Source organism: Camelus dromedarius, chromosome 14 (assembly GCF_036321535.1).
Source record: "Camelus dromedarius isolate mCamDro1 chromosome 14, mCamDro1.pat, whole genome shotgun sequence".
NCBI classification, from domain to species: Eukaryota; Metazoa; Chordata; class Mammalia; order Artiodactyla; family Camelidae; genus Camelus; species Camelus dromedarius.
Genome location: NC_087449.1, coordinates 45,463,304 through 45,478,522, shown reverse-complemented (window position 1 = coordinate 45,478,522; position 15,219 = coordinate 45,463,304). Strand labels below are relative to the sequence as shown.

General features: G+C 50.5%; 2 protein-coding genes across 7 annotated transcripts; one reads left to right on the top strand and one right to left on the bottom strand.

Annotated features, from left to right (window-relative positions):
• The first annotated feature begins 978 nt into the window (after positions 1-978).
• On the top strand, positions 979-12,377 carry SH3D21 (SH3 domain containing 21). Of its 5 annotated transcripts, XM_064493750.1 has the most exons (13): positions 979-1,160; positions 1,389-1,479; positions 1,654-1,709; positions 1,797-1,842; positions 1,992-2,092; positions 2,211-2,297; positions 2,460-2,502; positions 10,245-10,338; positions 10,433-10,485; positions 10,589-10,698; positions 10,855-11,936; positions 12,026-12,089; positions 12,163-12,377. In XM_064493750.1, the coding sequence occupies exons 8-13, from the start codon at positions 10,268-10,270 to the stop codon at positions 12,262-12,264; spliced, it is 1,482 nt and encodes a 493-aa protein (XP_064349820.1). In that variant the 5' UTR covers positions 979-1,160; positions 1,389-1,479; positions 1,654-1,709; positions 1,797-1,842; positions 1,992-2,092; positions 2,211-2,297; positions 2,460-2,502; positions 10,245-10,267; the 3' UTR covers positions 12,265-12,377. The 5 variants fall into 5 exon arrangements, with proteins under 5 accessions (XP_064349820.1, XP_064349818.1, XP_064349817.1 ...); XM_064493748.1 differs by lacking the exon at positions 1,389-1,479 and having other exon boundaries at positions 989-1,160; positions 10,604-10,698; XM_064493747.1 differs by lacking the exon at positions 1,389-1,479 and having other exon boundaries at positions 989-1,160.
• Positions 12,378-13,184: 807 nt separating this feature from the next.
• EVA1B (eva-1 homolog B) lies at positions 13,185-14,882 on the bottom strand. Of its 2 annotated transcripts, none has more exons than XM_031464776.2 (3): positions 14,709-14,882; positions 14,207-14,416; positions 13,185-13,905 (listed from the first exon to the last, which is right to left on the bottom strand). In XM_031464776.2, the coding sequence occupies exons 2-3, from the start codon at positions 14,271-14,273 to the stop codon at positions 13,463-13,465; spliced, it is 510 nt and encodes a 169-aa protein (XP_031320636.1). In that variant the 5' UTR covers positions 14,274-14,416; positions 14,709-14,882; the 3' UTR covers positions 13,185-13,462. The 2 variants fall into 2 exon arrangements, with proteins under 2 accessions (XP_031320636.1, XP_031320637.1); XM_031464777.2 differs by having other exon boundaries at positions 14,207-14,304.
• Positions 14,883-15,219: the final 337 nt, after the last annotated feature.

The window sequence follows — 15,219 nt, the reverse complement described above, 5'->3', positions numbered from 1 at the left end:
AAGAGAAGTCGCTAATATAGGCGTCTATGCAGACAAGAGCATGTAGGTAGGGGAGCTGTGGCCCCAGCACTGGTCCGAGACCCTGGACTTAATCACCCCTGGGTTGGGGACAGAACTTGTTGAGCCGGGCCGCCCCCTCTCCCACACCCACTCCCAGCACCTGGAGCCAGACCTATTGGCTCCCGTCTCCGCCTCCTTTGCTTCACAATCTCGCGGCTTGTCCCACCCTACCTGAACCCAGTACTCATCTGCCAGCGGGACTGCACTATCCTCCCTGCCCGGCTCTGAAGGGCGCCCCGGAAGCCATGGGTATGTCCCGAGGGTTTGGGGTGGCTGTTCTCTGCAACCGCGTGGAAATAGCGACAAAAGCCTACACCACCACCCCGCTCTCCCGCTGTCTATACGGGGCCCCGGACTCGCGCCATGGCCAGTCGGTCCCTACTGGGCCCCTCTGAGCCGCGTCCCCGCGCCATCCTCCGCCCTCAGAGGTGCTGGTCCTGGCCGGATATCGCGCGCAGAAGGACGACGAGCTGAGCCTGGCGCCCGGGGACCTGGTCCGGCAGGTGTGCAAGGGACCTGCACAGGGCTGGCTGCGTGGAGAGCTGCGGGGCCACTGTGGTCTCTTCCCCGAGTGCCTGGTGCAGGTGAGGCCGGGCCGGAGGTCGGTTGGTGGGTGGTCTCCGCGCGCCCCTGGGAGCTGAGAGCCCTCCTCCTGGTGCCATCATTTGCAGATCCCAGAGACTCTGCGCGGCGTTGGGGACGCGCCGAGACCGCGCTGTGCGCGCCGCCGAGGTGAGCGCCAGTGGGGTGCGCAGGCGCGCGGGGCTCTGGCGGCCAGGTCAACCCCCGCTCCCCAAGACCCGCGCGACTCTGGGCGGGGCCACGCGGCCGCTCTGAGGCCTGTGATTGGTTCTCGAGCACAATGCTCTGCCCTGGGGCGGGGCCTGGAGGTACGGAGCTGGGTGCTCGCGACCCACACCTCCCCTAGCTCAGCTGACTGGGGCGCAAGGCTCAAGAGGCCTCACTCGCGTCCGATCCCAGGTCGCCCCGCCAAATCTCCGGGCCCCCAAAGATGGTGCAAAGTGAACTTCAGCTACTGCCCGGAACAGGCGGACGAGCTGAAGCTGCAAGCGGGGGAGACTGTGGAAGTGATAAAGGAGGTGAGGGGATGAGGTAATGAGAGGGTTTGGGTGGAGATGATGGAGCACGTCTCTGGGTGAGGGTAGTCGGTACACTGAGGGTGTGGGCCATGGGAATGATGAGGGGCACAGAAATGGGAAAATGAGGGGAGGGGTTATCGGGCAGAAACGGGATGAACCAGGGTATAAGATTCCTAGAGAGACCCTTGGAGCAAAACCAGATGCCCCTGCGTCCTCCCTCCTCCCCAGATTGAGGACGGATGGTGGCTGGGGAAGAAGAATGGGCAGCTGGGAGCCTTCCCGTCCAACTTTGTGGAGTTGCTGGACAGTGGGCCCCCAAGTGAGACCTGGAGCCTGTGGCCCCGTGAACCCCTGTGACCAGACTTGGCAATCTCCAGTGACCCTCCCCAGTGGTCTGAGCCTGTGATCCACACATCCTTCCCCCTGACCCCTTTGACCTCTCCCATGATCTAAACTGAATGAGCATTCCCCTAACCTCACTATCTCCCACCAGGCCTTGGTAACCCACACAAGCCTTCGGTCAGCCTTGATCCCCAGAGACCTCCCAAGGTAAATTGAATGGAGTGGGTAAAGAGGTGGTGAGTTCCTCTTAGGGGGGCTGGAGGCTCAGCTTGTTCCTCCCCCTGCCCCCATTAGCTGAGCAGCCTGACCTATGACAGCCCTCCAGATTACCTGCGGACAGGTGAGCACACAGCCAGAGGGTCCCTCGAAACCCCCTCCCCCAAGCCACTCTGACTTGGGGGAGGGGGAACCCAGCTAGGATGATGGAGGAGGGAGCCCATGACTTATCTGGAGAGGGGGGTTGGCTTCAGTGGACTGACCTCCCCTTAGTTTCCCACCCTGAGACATACAGGGTCCTGTTTGACTACCATCCTGAGGCCCCAGACGAGTTGGCGCTTCGGAGGGGGGACGAAGTGAAAGTACTGAGGAAGGTGGGAAAGGCACAGGGCAGGGGAGGGTGCAGGGATGGTGCTGTTGAAAAGGGTAAGCCTGGGGAAGGAAAGAGCTTGGGGATCTGGCTCACCTCTCCATGGCATCTTTCTCTCCCAGACCACAGAGGATAAGGGCTGGTGGGAAGGAGAGTCTCAAGGCAGAAGAGGAGTCTTCCCAGATAACTTTGTGCTCCCCCCACCCCCGGTGAGTATGGAGCAGGCACTCACATGGCAGGGGCAGGCTACTCTGGACAAAGTTGGGGGTAGTGGCACTCACTGACCACAGCTGGAGGGCCACCTGCAAATGAGGGTGGACTTAGAAATATGAGGGCATCTCTTGATATGCTGATACCTCTTTTCCGCATAGATCAAGAAGCTGGCCCCACGGAAAGTGGTATCCCGGGAGTCAGGTGGGTGCCCGGGAAGCCTGCGATTGGGGGGTGCTGTCTGGGAGACCCAGCAGTCCAGTTGCCCATAAACACCCAGAGCACCTCAGTGGTCCAGTACACCCCCTTAAGGGGTACCTCCCCATGGGCTAAGGGCCTGGTAGGAATGTATTATGTGGGTCAGTGTTTGGGAATGTCAATTTGCATGTTAATATATTCCTGTTTCTTTGTGTTGAGAATGTGGCTATCTTTCTCATGAATGAATATGTTTAAATTTGTTTCATTTTGTAAGGAAATGTATGGATTGATTTATCTGGGTCTTTGAGACTGTGTGTGTGTGTTATGTGTCTAATAAGTGTGTCAGTGAATAGCTCTGTTTATGTATCAGTGTGTCTGTGGGGATGTGTGTCTTTTAATTTACCTTTCAACATATTTCACACATGCCAAAAATATACATAACATACATGTTTTAAAACTTAATAATGAACACCCATAGTCTGTCAACCCAAAAACCCAAGAACTAGAACATTGCCAGTAGTTTGCGTGCTCCTGTTTCCCATCCTGCTACTTCTCCAACACCAAAGGTCACCACCAACCACTATCCCGAGTTTCATGTTTATAATTCCCTTGAGTTTTTAAGTGTGCTCATATATATGTCTAAATAATGTATCAATTTATTTTTGTTTAGTTTTGAGCATTATAAAATGTTTATAGTCTTCTGGGACTTGCTGTTTCCAATCAGCATTATGTTTCTAAGATTAATCCATATTGTGTGTAGATGTAGTTCATTTATTTTTCTCTGTTGTATAATATTCATTGTGGAGAATTAACCACAGTTTGTTTCTGGTCTCCTGATGTTGGACATTTTCATTGTCTCTAGTTTTTTTTTTTTTCCACTTTTTAAAATTGAAGTATAGTTGATTTACAATGTTGTGTTAGTTTCTGGTGTACAACATAGTGATTCAGTCATGTGTGTGTGTGTGTGTGTGTGTGTATGAATATATATATTCTTTTTCATTATAGGTTATTACAAGACACTGAATATAGTTCCCTGTGCTATACCATAGGACCTAGTTGTTTATCTATGTTTCTAGGTTTTACTATTACAAACAGTGCTGCCAAAAACATTCATGTGTCTGTCTTCCAGTTGCAGGTATGATGTTTCTTTAGGATATAATCCTAGGAGTGGCACTGCTAGATTACAAGGCATGTGAATGTTCAACTTTTATGAGATAAAGTCATATTGGTTTCCAAAGTGATTTGATTGTACGCTTTACCACTCCACCATCAGTGTATAAGAGATCTTACTGATCTAAATCGTGTTCAACACTTCGTAGTGTCATACTTCATTATTTTTGTGAATCCAGTACAAAATAGCATCTCATTGTGGACTCCTTTGCATTTTCCTGTTTAGTAATACTTTTTTGGAGTTCTTCATACATTCTGAACTATGGGTTATACATGTTATATTTTCTCTCAGTTTGTGGCCTTTTTTCTTTTTTGAGTGATTTTTTTGATGAACAGGAGTTCTTAATTTAAAAAAATACTTCTTGAAGTATAGTTGATGTACAGTATCAGTTTCAAGTGTACAACATAGGGATTCAAAATTTTTACAGATTATACTCCATTTAAAGTTATTATAAAATATTGGCTGTATTCCCTGTGTTGTACAATATATCCTGTATTGTAGCTGATTTATTTTATACATAGTAGTTTGTGTCTTTTAATCTCCTACCCTTATCTTGCCCCTCCCCTCTTCCATCACCCCACTGGTACCCACTAGTTTGTTCTCTATGAGTCTGTTTCTATTTTGTTATGTGCATTTGTTTATTTTGTTTTTTAGATTCCACGTATTAGTGAGAATTACATACAAGTGATAACATGAAGTATTTATCTGGGAGTTCTAAATTTTAATGCAAATGTATTGATCTTATCTTTAATGGGTTAGCTGGTTTTTTCTTGTTTAAGAAATCCTCCCTGCCTCAAGTTCAGAAAGACAGTCATTAATATTTTCTTTAAAACTTTTAAAGTGTTGCTTCTCACTTTTAAGTGAGTTTATCTATGTAGCATTGATTTTAGTGAGTGATCCAATTATACCCTTTTCCATATGGACAATTAGTTGTTCAGCATCATTAATTATTTCTGCATGTGAGTTTTATTGTGTCTTTTTAAAAATTAGATATCCTTCTTTTTATTGCAGGGCTATAGAAATGCATTGGGTTTTGTATATTGATTTTGTAGCCAGCCATGGTGCTGATTGTTTTCAGTAATTAATCTGTAGATCTTTAATAAGTTTTCTTCAAAGACAGTCATGTCATCTGTGAGTAATGACAGTTTTGCTCTATCTTTTCCACTCCTTATGCCTTTTAATTTCATTTTTTTATTTCACTCTAGTGGCTAGTATCTCAATACAATATTGAATAGAAGTAGTGATGCTGAACATCATTAGCATATTTGTGATTTTTAATGGAGTGCTTCTAACTTTTCCCCTTTAACAATGATGTTCGTTTAGATCTTTTGTAGGTATCTTTTTGTCAGGTTAAGGAAGGTTAAGGTTTCTATTTCTAGTTTACTTAGAATTTTTACCGAGAGTGAGTGTTGAATTTTCTCAAATTGTTTATATGAATCTTTTGAAATGATTATATGGGTTCTCTTCTTTAATCTGTCAATGTGATAAATGACATCTGCAGAATTTTCTGATATTAAGCCACCATTAATTCCTGGGATAAATTCAAATTGGTCATGGTTTATTATGTTTTCATATACTGTTGGGATACCTTCCCAGTTTTTTTTTTTTTCCTTAAGAGTTTTGCAGTCATTTTTACTGTCCTCATTTGATTATCAGTATTATATGGGCCCCATCACTAAGTTAAGGAGTATACTTTTTTTTTTTAAGTCTTGTTTAGATCTTACGTAAGATGGGAATCATCTTTTCTTGAAAGCTGGTGAAACTTGCTTATAAATTCATCTGGCACAGTTTTTTTCCATTATGGGAAGATTTTAAACTACTTCAGTTTCTTTAATAGTAATAAATAGATTTGTCTTCTGAATAAAATTCTTTTTCTTTCTTTTTTTTCTTTTTTTTTTTTTTTGCTTAATACAACAGAAAACTCTCACAATTTTGGAAGCTAGAAATCTAAAATCAACGTGTTGGCATGGCCATATTCTCTGTGAAAATTCTAGGAGAAGAATCTTTCCTTGCCTTGTCTTAGCTTCTGACAGTTCTTGGCTTAGAGGTCATCACTCCGTTCTCTGCCTCTGTCTTCACAAGGTCTTCTGCCCTATGTATTTGTGTCCAAACTTCCCTCTTCTAATAAGGACACTATTGGTCTTGGGTCCACCCTAATCTAGTATGACATCACCTTAATTTGATTACATCTGCAGACCCTTTACAACTAACTGCTCTTCAAATAGCTTTATCTTGGAACTCAGATGGGGAAGAAGCCTCACATTTTAGGAGACTTGCACAGATAGTGTTCTGTCTCCTGGTCCCTGGGTAACCATGTCTGGCCAAAAATCTTGCTACAATTCTGCAGTCAGTTTTAGTGAGTTATATATATTTTTTAATTACCCATGTAATTAATGTTTTCCAATTATTTATAAAAAATTATAATATTCTCTTATAGTCTTTTAATCTCAATCTGTTATCTCTGGTCATAGTCTTTTTTTCATTTCTAATAATGTTTACTTTTTCCCTCTCTTTTTCTTGCTAAATATCACCAGAGAATTGTTACTATATTCAAATACTTTAAAAAAAATTGTTTCTGTTGTACATTTTTAAAAAGTTGTGGTAAAAAATATGAGTTACCATCTTAACCATTTTTAAGTGTACAATAGTGTTTCTGCACATTGTTGTTCAAAAATCTCTGGAAGTACCTTTGTGTTTTAATCTAGTCAGTCTTTGTCTTTGGTAATAAATTGATGAGGTTAGACTGTATTAACCATAATTATTTTATAATTTTAAATGATTCCTTCCTCTTTTTTTCTTAATTTTACTTTTTCATCAATTTCGTTAATTCAATAACTTTTTCACTATTTTTATTGTTTCAGTGGTTGCTCTTGAAATTCATCATGTATTTTTAACTTTTCAAGTCTAAATTCAAAGTCTTAATCTTCCTCCTGAACAAAATCTCTGCTTTTTAATTGGAGTGTTTAGACCAGGAGTGAGCAAATTATGGTCACTGGGCCAAATCTGGCCTGCCACCTTTTCTGAGGTGGGGTAACAGATCTATTGCGATATAATTTATATACCTTACAGTTCAGTGGTCTTTTGTATAGTCGTGGAGTTGTGCAACATCACCACAGTCAATTTTAGAACATTTCCATCACCCACTGTACTCTTTAGCCATTACCCTACCAGTCTTCCTATTCCCTCCTTCCCATCCCAAGATGACCACCAACCTACTTTGTCTTGATAGATCTGCCTACATTTTATATACATGATAATATATGACATATGGTCTTTTTAATGGGCTTCTTTCACCTCACATAGTTTTTTCATGGTTCATCCATTTGAGGTATGTGTTGTACTTCATTCCTTTTTATTGCCCAGTAATATTCTATTGTATCACTTTTTATCCGTTCATTAATTGAGGGACATTTGAGTTGGCGATGAACTTTTATGTACAAGTTTTTATGTGGACATGTTTCCATTTCTCTTGGGGTGTATATACCTATGAAAGGAATTGCTAGGTGATATAACTCTGTGTTTAACTCTGAGAATAACTGTCAAGCTGTTTTCCAAAGTGGTTGCACTGTTTTTCCTTCCCACTAACAGTGTACAAAGGTTCTAGTTTCTGCATATTCACACCAAAACTTGTTTTTAATCTGTCTTTTGATTATAATCATCCTTGTGGGTATGAAGTCGTATCTCATTGTGGTTTTGCTTTGCATTTCTTTGGCAGCTAATGATATTGAGCATCTTTTCATATGTTTATTGGCTATTTGTGTATCTTCTTTTGAAGAAATGTCTACTTGGGTCCTTTGCCTATTTTTTAATTGAGTTGTCATCTTCCTGTTGAGTTGTAGGAGCTCTTTATATTTTCTAGATAAAAGTTCTTTATCAGATAAATGATTGGCAAGTATTTTTTTCCCCATTCTTTGGGTTGTCTTTTCAGTTTCTTGATGGCGTCCCTTGAAGCACAAAAGTTTAACATTTTGATGAGGCCCCATTTATCTATTTTTTCTTTGGTTGCTTCTGCTTTTGGTGTCATATCTATGAAACCAATGCCAAATCCAAATTGCACTCCATATTGATTGGGCTCTTCTCAACCATGGCAGTAAAGCTGTCAATCCTCAACCTGTTCCACCCGTGAAATGTCCACATGGACCAAGGCAGCAGGGGATGGGAGAGGGATGCGAACAGGCAAGACCACCACCAAGCGTAAATACTTCTTGGATTATTTTATGCCTTTGGTCAATTTCCAGAGCACTGAAATGGTTGTTGCATCATTTCTGTCCAGCTTTCTAGTTGCCGTGTGGGGAGGCAACTTGCCTATCACCTCTTTTAGCCAGAGTCAGACCCTGGTTCTGTTATCTATTCCTTTTAACATTGCCTTCAAATTTTTCACTCCTTGTCTCACTCTACTTCTAGTTTTCTAATTTTGGCTACTGATTTACTAGCTTTTTGGCTATGCTTAACCTATACATTGCATTTTATTTCAAACATACTACCTTTCATCTCTAGTAGTATGGTTTTCTCCCCCGACCCCCGCACCCCCGCAAATCTGCCTGTTTATTCCTGATGGCCCCTTTGTTGCATGCTCATTCTTTATTTCTTCAAATATTTTAAACACAGCCATGCTGTGTTCGCTCCCTGATCCTTCCAGTATCTGCTGTGTGCTGGGTCTGCTGACTCCGGCTCTCCGTGGCCTGCCCTCTCGTGTGTTTTATGAGCTACGTGTGTGATCTCAGTCTGCAGGAGTCTTGCCTGCCTCTGTAAGGGAAGACTTCTTCCAGAGAGGACTTGCTTTTACTTCCGCCAGTAGCCAGAGGGCACCAACCACCTGAGACCACTTCAGCCCTCCGGAACAAAGTGGTGCAGGGCTCCCACGGCTGCCTGGCACCGAGCTTTGGGCCCATGGTGAGCCAGGGAAGCAGCATCTGGGACACCTGCTCCTTGTCACAGGCCCCAGGCTCCGAAGCCGCAGAGCAGTAGTAGTAGCAGTGAGTACTGTGGAGTAGTGCCCAGTAGCCACAAAGTAGAACTGGGGCCAGAAGGGAAGTCTCCTCCCTTTTTTGTGGCCCTCTCCTCCCTCTTTTATGTCCAGCAGTGCCTCAAAGTTGTATCCTAAGCAGGCTGTCATTGCTCTCTAGTGGGAGGGCCCCACAGCAGCTCATCAGCCACACTCCAAGAAGCAGGAGTCAAAGTTAACATTTACTGAGCTTTGACTGTGTGCCCAGCAGTTTCCTAAGCACCTCACATGGACTAAGTCGCTCAGCCCTCCCAACAACCCTATATGATTATTGCACCGCTGTTATCCTTGTTTTATGGATGAGGACGTGGGGGCACAAAGGTTAAGTTAGCAACCAAGTTCTCACACAGCTGGGGAATAATGGAGCATGAGTTCCAAGCCTGCTGTCTGGCTAGAGGATCTGTGCTCTCGCCCACCGTGACTCCCAGAGGGGGATTTTGTTTGTATCTGTGTGTGATAATGTGTGTGTGAGAGAGTGAATTTCAACGTGTGCATACGCCACAGTGGCTGTTTGTGTGTCCATGGGTACGAATGTCAGTGTGTGTGACCGGGGCTCCCTCTGATGTCACCTTCTCAGTGTGGCCTTCTCTGACCCATCCCCCATTTGAAATTATAAACTCCCCTGCTTATTCTTCCTCAACAACTAATAAATCACTAACACACAACATAGTTTACTTCTCTCATTTATGTATGCCTCCTCAGTAGAACACGAGCTTGCTCTGGCTGCTGTGGGGAGAGCACAGCACAGGAGGGGTGGGTGAGGCCCAAGCCCAGGCTGGAGGCTGTTGCAGTAGTCCTGGTGAAAATGGTGTGACTCGATCTAAAGTGCTCAGTGGGGGAGGTAGGGACGAGTGGCTGGACTCCAGATGTAAGCAGACAGGACTTCCTGATGGTTTGGATGTGCAGCATAAGGAAATAAAGGGGCCAAGTAGGAGTCTTCCCTTTTTTGAGTGGGTGAACGGGTGAGATGGGGAGTGCTGGGAAAGAGGCAGATCCCAGGGGCAAGGAGACTGGGAAGCAAGACATTAGTTCTGGCTATATTAAGTGTGTGGTGCCAATTAGCTCTCCAAGTGTTTGAAATACTGAGAGGGTAAGAGTCTGGATTTCAGGGAAGAGGAAGGGGCTGGAGATGAAAATGTGGGAGTTGTTGGCTTGCTGATGACAATTAAACCCATGAGACTGGGTGGGTGAGATCTCTTAGGGAGTAGATGTGATGGAGAAGACAAAGAAGGGGCATGGATTGGACAGGGAAAGGTTGTTGCTGTGGTCCAGGAAGGAAGAGAATCTGAAGCAGCTGTGGGAACTAAGCTGAGTACAGGTCTTAGAAAACCATGGATAAAATAAACTGGTAGGATTTGGAGCTGTCTCCCCACAAAGCCTTCCCTGACAGCTCTTTGGGGTGCTCCCACAGTTCCCTGTGCCCACATGGCATCCCTGGAGCTCCCAGGAGGCAGAGTCAAATATGATTCACCTGTCACTAGTCCCCTGTGCACAGCACAGGACAGGGCCAGTGACTTTTAGGTGGATGCGTAAGTGAGTGAATAAATGCCCTGTTCCCCTCTCCTGTCCCAGCTCCTATTAAGGAACTCAAAAAGATGATGCCGAAAACAGCCCTCCCTACTGTCAAGAAGCTGGTGACAGCCCCCACTGGGCCCAGCAAAGCCAAGTAAGGAGCAGGGTGGGGGAAGGGAAAGGAGGAGGGTACAAAAGAAATGCTACTCACTGCCCCCACCCTTGGGTCTGATGGGGACATATTCTAGGCCATCTTGGACACCCAGCGGAGATGGTCAGAAGCGCCCGTCCCGAAACTCCAGTAAGTCTCGCTGCCTCCCTGCAGTGGGGTGAGGTCTGGGGTCGTTGTGTTGGGAAACAGAGATGGAGAGAGGTTCGGGTTCTGAGTAGGCCTGGGCCCTGAGGGCCTGCTCTCACAGGCTCCAGTGGCAGCTTCCTCAGTGGGGGTCCAGGCCACCCTGGCAGAAGGCGATCCAAAATCCAGGCTTCCCAGCAACGCTCTGCAGCCAATCAGGTGAGAGGCCCGAGACTTGGGAGAGCGGGGATACTGGGCAGAGACTGGTTCCCAGGGGTACAGTGTGCAAGGGTGAAGGATCCCAGGCCAAGGGGGACCAGATTCAAACTGTCAAGGTACCCAGCCCTTGGCTGAGACCTCACCCCCATCCCACAGGGCGAAGAGCAGAGCAGCCTCACAAAGGCCCCTCATGTGAATAAAACTCTGACTCTGGACAAGGCCCCTGGCCCAGAGAAGACCCTGTCTCTGAACAAGGCCCACAGCCCAGAGAAGACCCCGTCTCTGGACAAGGCCCGCAGCCCAGAGGAGACCCCATCTCAGGATAAGGCCCCCGGCCCAGAGGAGACCCCATCTCTGGACAAGGCCCCCGGCCCAGAAGAGACCCCGTCTCAGGACAAGGCCCCCGGCCCAGAGGAGACCCCGTCTCAGGACAAGACCCCCGGCCCAGAGGAGACCCCATCTCAGGACAAGGCCCCCAGCCCAGAGGAAACCTTGACTCCAGATAAGGTCACTACTCTAGAGGAAACTCCAGCTCTGGAGGACGACACCCCCAGCCCAGACAGGGTCTTCTCTGTGCACGAAGCCCCAGCCTCAGAAGTCCCACCTGAAGATGGAGCCCCTTATCCAAAGATGGCCCCTCTTGAGGACGAGGCCTCCACCCTAGGCAAGGTCTTGACCCAGGAGCAGGTGCTCTCTGAAGGGGCCTCCACCAGAGACAACACTCAGTTGTATCACTTCTCTTCAGAGGAAGCCCTGCCAAACGCCAGGTCTCTTGAGGCCAGTGAGGCTCAGTCCCAAGAGGAGTTCCACATGCCAGAGGCGCCCTCCCTCTGCGTGGGGAAACATCCCCTGGATAAAAGGGACAGCTCCCCTCTCCAGTGTGAGTCCAAGTCCAAGCCAGGGTCCATGCCTGCCCTTGAGAAGGCCCACCCCCAGGAAGAGGCTGCCATCCTCCTGGGGGAGGCACCTGTGAAGGATGAGACTACCCCCAAAGAGGAGAAGGCTCCCAAAGAAGAGGTACCCCCAGAAGAGGAAGTACCCCCCAAAGAGGTAACCCCTGCTCAGAAGAATTCACATCCTATCATGCTGACTCCAGGGCCCCTAGTGACCTCCACACTCCACTCCTTGGTCCTGCAAAGTCCCACAGACAGCGAAAGTGACAGAGACGACATAAAGAGGCTAAAGGACGAGGTGGAAGCTTTAAGGGGGTCGCTGGAGCTGATGGGGGTGCGGCTGGAGTAAGTGGGGAGGGGCAGGGAGGGAAGGAGAGGGGTGGGGGCTCTAGGCCTGCCCAGCTCACCCCTTCCCCTCGATCTCCTGTCTGCAGAAAGAAGCTGACCGACATCTGGGAGGAGCTGAAGAGCGAAAGGGAGAAACGCCAGTTGCTGGAGGTGGGTGGGGTGTGGGTCCCAGGCGGGGCGGGGGTGAGCGCCGGACCCTCCCCTGACTCCCTCTCTCGATCAGGTTCTGGTGAAGCGGAGGACTCAGGAGTCCCGTACCCGGGACTCCATCCACGTGCAGACGCAGACGCAGACGCAGACGCAGACGCAGACGCAGACGCACTAAGGGTGGGCCCGGGAGGGACTACAGCGGGACCTGGAGCGAGGTCTGGCTCCGGCCACCCACATCCTTGCACAAGGGGACTTTGGGAAACGCAAGAAAGTAAACTCTGCCGTGTACGCGTGCCGCGCCGGCCTGGTCTGTGCGGGGCCGGGGCGGGGCCTGCGGGGCCCGGGCGGAGCTGGCGCTCCTGGCCCTCCGCATTCCTGGCAGTTGCTCCCGGGCACATCTGGCCAACATGTGGCTCCCATTACCGTTCCCAAGGCCCGCGCGCGGCTATTTTTATCCACCGGATGGCGGGGGAAAAGGGGGAGTGGGGGTGTCTCCTTCGGACGCCAGCCCCGCGCTAGAGAAATGGCCCTCAGGAGGGGCCCAAGAGGGGTCGGAGCTCTGTCAGAGGCCCGGATTCCGGAATCCAGCTGTGTGCGCCAGGGGAGGGGCCGGGCGGGCCGGCTCTCGAGCGCTTGACCCCTCCCAATTGGCCCCACTGTCTGCTCAGGACTCAGGAACGCACCTCCGCTCAAACACTAACTCCACAGCCCAACTCAGACACATGGTTACACTGGGGCTAATAGCTCCTTAGCGTCAAGGTCAGGGTCCCGTGTCCTGGTGTGTGTGCGTGTGTGTGATCGCAATGATGCATAAACCCAGAGCATTTGTAGCGACAGGGGCGACGTGTACCCAGGCGTTTGCCGGTAAGGAATGCTGGTATTTGTGTAAATCTGTGATGAAGTGGTGGAGTGTGGGTGAAGGAGTGTGTGTTTTTGCCACGTGTGAACTGAACGCAAGCACCTGTGCTGAGGCGTCGATGGCTAGAAGGAGGTGGTCAGCCTGGTAAAGGAGTCGAGTGGGGCCTCAGCCCTGGGGCCCCCTGCATGGCAAGATCCTGGGGGTCATTTAGGGGCAGGGGTAACAGAGAGACTGAGTCACTGAGAATGCAGCTTTCATTGGTCACTTCACCTCTTAATCATCCCCTAGAGAGGGGGTGGGGATTCTGGGTCCAGCCCTCCCCCCAGGGCCTTCTGGCTGGACTGGGGAAGGGTGTCTCTCAGGGGGCAGAGATCCAGGCCCAATAGCACCGGGGAGCTGTGGGGGCGGGGCCTCCATAGCACCGTGGGCAGGGGCAGTCCGAAGGTCGTGGGGCAGCTTGGAGCTCCTATGCCTGTCCAGTACTCAGAGCGCCTTACAGCGCGAGCAGGGTCGATTAGTAATAGTGCATGCGGCCCAGGGTGCCTGTGCCCGTGGGGCTGGGCCCCAGCGTGCCAGTGCCCAGCAGGTCCGGCTGTCCCGTACGCCAGATCTCCCGCAGGATCCGTTCCCGCTCCTCCAGCCGCTGCGCCCGCTCCAGCTCCTCCGCTGACGTGAAGACATTGACGCTCAGGGGCCCATCGGGCTCCGCAGATAGCTCGGGGCCCGGCAGCGTGTCGTCGGGCCCCAGGCGCGTCACGGTGTCCTCGTCGTCGTCGTCATCGTCGTCGTCGTCGTCCTCGGCCTCCAGGGTGCTGCTTCGGGGGTCCCGGCGCGGAGCGGGGCCCCGGGGCCGTGGGTGGGGTGCGCAGGAGATGCTGATGACTAGTAGGCACAGGGTGAGCAGCAGGCCAAAACAGACGCCCAGCACGAAGTAGAGGCCAAAGCTCTCCGGGTTAGCTGGGGGTCAGAAGGCAGAAGTCATGGAGGAGCCCTGGCGAGTGGGAGTCATCCCATCTTGAAAAGATTCCAAGTTCTAAGTTTGGAGGGCCAGGACAGTACTTTCTATTTGAAGGACCTTAGGTAGCACCATCGGGCAGTGGGGGGAGTGAGAATGGGGGTGGGGTGGGGTATTGAGAGTAGGTGACTGGCTAAAGCAGGGTTATGATGGCCGGGAGGTGAGGAGGAGAGGAGGCAAGAGGGGGAGTGGGGCCTGAGGAGGCAGGGAGGGAGGGGTCCATGCCCCGGTGTCTGCCCTCACCGCGGATGTGTGCGTAGGCCGCCAGGCTGTTGCTGAGCAACTCCATGTCCCTTCGGGGGGCATCCATGCTGCTCTGGGGGCACAGCTCCCCTGTCAGCCTGCGAGGTCAGCAAGGTCAGATCCTTCCCCACGTCGGGAGCCAATCCTGACCTAGCTTCCTCCTCGGGACGGCTCTGCTCCCTGGAAAGGCAGCCCCAGCCAGGTTCCACCCTGGAGAGAACAGCTTCCTAACTTCGTTGCAGTCCTGGGCCCTGGCTGGGGAATCCTTCCCTTGAGCGCAGACGCCCCAACAACCTGAGGGTCGGAGGAGTGGGCCGCAGGAAGCTCCGCCCCTGGTGGGGTCCCCAAACGAGGCCCTATTGCGCCGTCCGGGAAGCGGGATGGAGAGAGAAGCGGGAGCCTTCCCCACTACCTGGGCGGGCTCCGAGCAGGGAAGCCGCCTCCCTCTCCCATCCCACTCGCCCCGCGGGGACCCCCGGCCCGGAGGCCCGGGCTCACTTACCGTCGGCGCTCCGCTTCCCCGCTGCCCGGCCCTGGCGCGTCGGGCGGCCGCAGACACCCGGGGCCTGGCCGCTCCCGCCCCGTCTGGTCCAGGCCGCCAGCCCGCCCGGCTCGGCTTCCAGGCCGCGGCAGCGCGGGCCGGACACGGGCCGATGGACCAGCCGGCGGAAAGTTTCCTCCGAGGAAAGAGGAGGGACAGGACGGGACGGGGCGGGGCGGCGGGGCGGGGTGGGGGGTGGGGGAGGCGGGGAGGAAAAGGGCTGGGAGAGGAAGGGGATAGGAGGGCGACTGGAGGAGCGGGGGCGAGGCCCAAGGGGCCGTGTGCTCCCCCACAGGAAACCGCTGGGGAGGCCGGCTGCAGGGACCCGCCCCCAGGCCACTAATAACAACAATAATAATAATGAGGATGGAATTCTGCCTAGGTACCAGGCCATGGGCTAAACCCTTGACAATATCTTTTCATTTAATCCTAACAACCCTGTAGCTTGGGTAGCGTCATCCCCACTTGACAC

Coding starts and splice junctions, on each gene's coding strand:
- SH3D21 (XM_064493747.1), top strand. CDS start 1,073: ATGGTGCAAAGTGAACTTCAGCTACTGCCCGGAACAGGCGGACGAGCT. Junction 2,298..2,459: donor TTGTGCTCCCCCCACCCCCG/GTGAGTATGGAG, acceptor TTTTCCGCATAG/ATCAAGAAGCTGGCCCCACG. Junction 10,339..10,432: donor ACTGGGCCCAGCAAAGCCAA/GTAAGGAGCAGG, acceptor GACATATTCTAG/GCCATCTTGGACACCCAGCG.
- EVA1B (XM_031464776.2), bottom strand. CDS start 14,273: ATGGATGCCCCCCGAAGGGACATGGAGTTGCTCAGCAACAGCCTGGCG. Junction 13,906..14,206: donor GGCCTACGCACACATCCGCG/GTGAGGGCAGAC, acceptor TCTGACCCCCAG/CTAACCCGGAGAGCTTTGGC.